Below are 6,530 nucleotides of genomic sequence, written 5' to 3' on the forward strand. Positions count from 1 at the left end.
GACTGGCGATATTCGCGTTTGGGCCAAAATCTTCGTCGCCAGTCTGACTCGCCAAAGTAAGGGAACGGGTTAAAGAGACGAACGAGTCGGACGACGAGACAAGTATCTGATCGTCGAATAAATCGTAAATTGTACTCACGGCTAAAAGCAGAGGCAGCAACAAGATTAAAGTCGATTTCCGTATACTCCGCCACGTCCTCTCCATCATGCGAGTCTCCTCTCTGCAATAAAAAGCAAAAGAAAGGCTGCTATAAATGCGTCCACGGTTAAACAGCTGATTCCAACGGATCGTTGACGTCGGATCGATCGAACACTCGGATCTTACGTAGGTCGCGCGATATTTCAATTCGATCCACTCTATGAGGATTCGAAGCATCTGGATTATTCGTTGTTTCCGTTTAACAACGAACCACGTCGTTGCCACCCCGTTCGTGGAATGTAATGTAAGTGGAATGCGAGCACCGAATGCGAGAGGATCGGAAATATACCGGATAAAAGAGATTCGTGGCATTTATCGTCAGTCGGATGCACAAGTAGCACGTTTACCGTCCGGAGTTTAAACAAAGGACGTTGCGCAACGAGCATCTAAACCGCACTCTACGAAAGCCGAGCTTCTTAATTAAAAGCTCGTTCGGGATGACGCGGTCAAAGAAAAAGTCGCAGCCCTGCATCGTCGGGAAATTCAATTCCGCGAGATTTAAAGTCTGCTTTATCTCTGTCGGAATTGGCGAGGAAACAAAGTTTGAAGGGGGTTGGAGAGAAAGAGGAGGAGACAAAAAATAGGAGAAAAATTAAATTCCGTGGGTAGCGCGGAGACAAGGGAAAGAGTTCAAAGACGGAACGCGAGAAAACAAGAAAACTTGTACTTCGAATGGGAGGAGAGATCAAAGGGAACGAGGATCGCGAGTCCGTGCGATCAGAAAGTACCAAAAACTTCGAGTGGAATAGTACGACGACGGATGGTGAAAAAAGCGCGAGGAAAAGATGAGAGAAAAATACCGGACAAATATCCGCGTTCTTTCCCCCGCGGATAACGTGAAAAACGATTTGCTCGATGAACAGCCAGTGAAGAAGAACGAATCGAAAGAGAAAAATATCGATCGAAGCACCTCTCTCGAATCCTTGGTTTCTTCGCAGAGAAACACTGATCTATGGTCTATCGCGTTCGAGATCCACCGATGTCCTTCGGAAAGAAGCTGGTCGTCGTTCCGCGCGATCCCTTTGTCAACCCCCCGGTCGAAGCACGCCTTCCAAGGGGTACACACGAAGCGATAACCCCGAGTGACAATTCACGCTCGTCGATTGTTCGTCATCGGGGCGGAGTGCGCGAGCGTGCTTCCTTTTCCCGTTTAAAGAAAAAGGGAACTTGTGGCTCTGTGTGACGCGACTGCACGGTCCCAGAGGTGGTTACCTTGGCCGACGGGGACTGACTGAAGGTGCGAGCCACGCTCGTCTCCGCCACGAGCCACGTCCCAGTGACCTACTCACGATCTCGATCGTCCGCGCTGTACACTCGCCCCTCCGCCGGCTTCTTCCGCCTTCTACGTAAGCAAAGTCCCAAACAGGCCCACCGTCCTCGCTCGCTGTTACTCCCCTACCCTACCGCAAAACGCCGCTCTCTGCCACCGTTTCCATTCCTTCTTATTCCTCCTTTCGCGTCCTTCTCTCTTTCTCTCTATTTCCCCCTATACACAGTTTCTCTTTCCCTCTTTCTTCGCCATCTCTCTTTTCCTCTTCCCACCGCCTTCTCCTTCATCTCTCCGCTCGAGCGTGCAACGTTGCTCGGGCACAGGTGAAAGATAGCCGGAGCGAGGCGCGAGAGTCATTAAACGGCCAATGGGGAGGAGAGAGCCGCGTTTATTTCGGTGGTCGTTGTTCTTCTCCGAACGGAGGCAACGTTTCCACGCTTTTAACGAGCTCTCTTTGGCTCCAGTTGCCCCGCTGCTAGATATCGTAAATAAAGCGCCACGCTCGACGAACTGAATCGACGAAACGGGAAGAGCGAACTTTTCTTTTTTTTTTCTTTTTCTTTTTCTTTTTCTTTTTCTTTCCCCTTTTCTTTTCCTTTTTCCTTTCCTCTTTCTTTTCCTCTTTCTTTTTCTTCTTATAGATTTTCACTTCAAGAGGAAAACGTTAAATTCGCGGAATTATAGAAACATCTTCCTTTCGTGGAACGTGCTTCGGATTACTCGCTACGCGTAGCACCGTAAAGTATCGAAAGTACGTATTCGATTTATTTCCGTCGTCGATCGACCACATCTGTCAGATCGTCCTATAAATACGATTCTCTCGATACGTATATCGCACGAACGTTGATCGATAAACGTATTTTCCTCGCGCTTGCCATTTTTTACCATCTATCCATCTATCCATCTATCCATCTGTCCATCGAGCTTTCTAAAGACTCATTTTCTAGCTTCGATCACATCCGTTAAGCTATCGCCTGTTATTTAAATTTCGATTCAGCGAATTTAACATTCGCCGAACGTATTGCGTCTGGAATCTCGTAACGCGGCATCGCTCGCGAAGCGCTATTTTACGAAGAAACTCGTTTACGAGAGAACACGTAATAGAACAACGAACGACGCAGACGAGCCACCGTCCGCGACGATATCGCGGTGTCGGTTCGCTGCTGGACAAAAAGCCGAGACAGAGAAATCTCTGAAAAATATTTCGGTTATCTGTCGCATAGGTGAAACGTACGCCGATCGTGACACGAATCGTGCCACGGAACCAACCAATCGATTACGACAAAAATGTCTCAACCATGGAAACAAGGACGTTCGATTATAGGTCCAATTTCGATAAATCGTTAGCGAAAGAAAGATTCGAATCGGTGGCCGCATTACCCTTCTACGAGACCAAGTCTCAACGTTCTACGATTTTTTCTCTGTTGACCAAAAGATATAAACGTGCGACACAAGTTTCGACGCTATTTTTGCATTTAAACTTATCATAAAACTAACCTTGCTGGAACTTTGATATCGACGATCATCTATTACAGTTTAGCGATACTAGCTTCTTTTTAATTTTGTCGTTTCCACGTTATGCGCTTATCCAATTATTAGCGATAACGACAAAGTGTAAAAATGTTATAGCGATTAGAACGTCGCGTCTTTCGGACGCGAATTTCGAACTTTTCACATTCGTTTATCGTCACCGAGATTTTTACCTAGGACTGCCTTCGTATTGGAACTTGGAACGAAACCCTCTATATTTAATAATTCGAGAATTACGAACATCGCACGTCGGACATGGAAATTGAGCGCGAATGTGTCTAGTATGGTCGATTCTAAGTCCAAAAAAGTTTACCGGAAAAAAAAAGGAAAGAAGAAAATTGACGAATATTTCTTATACCGAATAGTTCTTAAACGGAAGGTATCGCTCCAAATACGGTTAACGCGAAGGTGTAAATAAGCTTCTAAAACGTATCAGAGTTTTCGGTACATTTCGATTCGCCATAGCATCGTACGAGAGGAAGAAGCGGGCAATTTGCATAATTATCGCGTATCTATTAATTACAACGTGGCAGGAGATGGTAACACGGAGCCGTGCATATTATAAAACGCTCCACTTTCGCGGATACGAGAGATCACCAAGTCGATAAACTGGCTGTGTTTGTAACGTGTGCAGCGCACACGGAACGCGAGACGAATCGATCTGACTTTCGCGAGACGATTAACGAGCGATTAACGTGCAAGTCCTCGAAAAGATACGACGAAACATCGCCCTTAAGTTAAGCTCGGCACACTTTCCTTTTCGCTTCTCGAAATCGCGTCGTAAACCTGAATTTGCGTAACACCGCGACCGATAAGAACCAGACTAGAAAAGCAAGCAACGGCCTGACCCACATTTCTCACCCGCATGCTACTACTAATCCAAACCATCCGGAAGTGGCCTATGGTAGTGGTCGTGCGTAGGGATAACGCCGAACGATAGATAATACGTGAAAGCGCGAGTGAATGCAACGCAACCGCTATACTTTAATGGTAAATCGCATACGAAGGTGGCGTTCCAAGGGCTTTAATAAAGCGATCGCTAACGAAATATTAGAGCGTATTAGACGAGCGATAGAAAAATTTCGTTGCCAAAGAACGTCGAGCTCTTGTTTGTAAAATAAATTGTCTTCGTTTTGATTAAATTTAGCTATGTATCGACGAAAGTACGATAAACGTTCAACGAAAATATCTTAAATACCGTCGAACGTACAATGCGATGCGTATACATTCGATAACGGTGTTATAAAAATTGGATATCGAATTTCGCTGCAAGAAATCGATTCCACGTATTTGCATTCAAATGGAACATAAAAATTGATCAAAAAGCCAATCACGATAGTAACACCGTTATCCCAAAATTGAATAGAAAGTATATCTATTAGTTTTTCATCGAACGTTGTACGTATAATTCGTTTATTATTTCTTTTATAAAAAGATTCATAGAGAGGATTATTTCAGCGTAGCTGAGATATAACCTTTTACCGTACGACACTTTTGTAACACGACAAACTCTCGATTTACTTTAATATCGTACGTATTTTAATATTTCATACATTTTGTCTGTAGAAACGTTCGAAAAAAAAAAAAAAATGGAAGTAACTCGCGGATAGGAAAGCGACGGAATGTATTTTATAAATTTTCCCTTCGCAAATTTCGTAACGCGTTATAACAGCGCTTGTAAAAAAAATACCTAACGAATACCACGATATTCTGCTTCTATTTTTGCCTACATTCCTCCATTTTACTCGGTCAGATTGCATTCCTTTGCTCTTTCTAACCACGGCTTCTCTTAATACGCGCAAAAGTATCCCTCCTATTCGTCAAAGTTGTTACAACGATTCGAATCGTACGAAACACAAACTTGGATCTTTTTAAAAGTCCATGGACCGCTATTTCGATCAGATATCGCGATCGTATCTTTGTCAAGAATTTCGTCTTCTCGCCTCTCTAACTGTTTCGTTTCGTTTCTTTTCGTTTCGTTACTGGTAATGAAATTTCAAGGGCATTTTATACGATACGTACGATGGAATTTGAAAAGTTCTTTATAGTAAGCGTACAAATACTCTGGTATTATGCAACTCGATATCCATATCTTTTCATACGCGATATCGATGTCGGTATAAGAACGAGATCTATGCGAAGACACGCGAGACAAGCACAGATACAAACTGGAATCGGGATCCGGTAGAAAGGTGAACTAATAGGAGAAAGCGGCCCCAAAAATAAATCTTTCGGCTTGGCGCCGGTGTAGCTGATCGAAAATCGTGAATTTAGGCAGGCGGTATCCTAGAATTTCGTTCCGGATACCCAAATATTTATCTGCTTGGTGACGGAGACAGGGCCACCTGCTTGCCGCGGGACTGTCTTTGCGCGTATTTTAAATTTACATACGTAGACACGTACCGAAATCTTGACCCATTTCGTCTTAGCGTCTCTGCCCTCTGTTTACCATCTCTGCTATACTTTGCTCAACGTATCTACGCGTACCGCCGGCTATATTATTTTAACGAGCCCCTTTAAATTTACGAAAGTTACCGCTGCTGTTAAACGTATATGCCCGATTTCGAGCAAGATAACCATCTTCTTTCGAATAGGAAGATTCCGATCAAAGTTTAGATCTAGCGAACCACTTGACAACCAAACGCTCGATTATAAGATTTCGTTATAAGTTGAAACGATTAGAATTTAATTGCAACTCATAACAGCTTTAAGAGAAGCTTTGTAATTGGAAAATTTGATTGGCGGCTATCGCGATTCATCGATAATTTGATTCTTCCGTGTCTCGACAAGAATGCAACGTGTCTCTGCTAAAAATTATTCGTATCGTTTAAGAACTATGTCGAAGAAGCTACCGATAACATTCGACGCAGGAAATATCATTCCGAATATACGGAGAAACGTCAAAAGTGTCTCGAGTTGCGAAAAGTTGCAAATTAGCAACGTTCGTTGCCATCCTGCGAGTAAACAACCGTTCGAAAAACTGACTCACATAATGATAATTATCGATTACGAGTTTATCGATTAAACGAGCAAACGTTTTATTAAAAGCAGCCAGTTTTCCTCGTACGAGGACATACGTTTTCCGGACTTGATCACTTTTTTCAGCAAAAGATGGAGAATCATCGTCTCACGGATTCTCACGGATTCTCGCGGCTTCTCGCGGAATTGCATCGTAAAGAACAAACGAATAATGAAATCAAGCAAGTTGGCAAAACTCTTTAATCGCCTCCAACAATTCCTATAACAAAGAGACTAACGAACGTGATAAGAATTTCACGAACTTCCTGCAATTTTTGCAAGATCCGGTTAAAAAGGTTAGTCGTTTTGTTTGAACAAACGTGTGAACTATTCGAGAGTCTGTTAGCAGGAAAAAATCGGGGAAATCGTCCTTTCGAACACAATGAATCGACTTCTCTTCCGCAACGAGAATAGATTTTTTTGCAAGTAGCTTTTCTCCGATTACCGTGTGCCGGTGATTCGCGCATCTTTTATCCGGAGAAACGGAGAGGAAGAGGGGGGGGGGGGAAGGGG

At 43.6% G+C, this 6,530-nt stretch overlaps 1 protein-coding gene across 14 annotated transcripts in view; it reads right to left on the bottom strand.

The window, feature by feature from the left end:
* Positions 1-6,530, bottom strand: part of LOC100742711 — a 64,283-nt gene that overhangs the window by 20,051 nt on the left and 37,702 nt on the right. For 13 of the 14 annotated variants that reach the window (XM_033320090.1, XM_033320086.1, XM_033320093.1 and 10 more), the window contains one exon: positions 140-221. In XM_033320090.1, coding sequence (XP_033175981.1) covers positions 140-221 — 82 coding nt within the window. Of the gene's footprint in view, positions 1-139; positions 222-1,109; positions 2,048-6,530 lie in introns of those variants that run through there. The other variant, XM_003488473.4, reaches the window with a different exon arrangement.

This window comes from Bombus impatiens, unplaced genomic scaffold (assembly GCF_000188095.3).
Source record: "Bombus impatiens unplaced genomic scaffold, BIMP_2.2 scf_0235, whole genome shotgun sequence".
Classification (NCBI taxonomy): domain Eukaryota; kingdom Metazoa; phylum Arthropoda; class Insecta; order Hymenoptera; family Apidae; genus Bombus; species Bombus impatiens.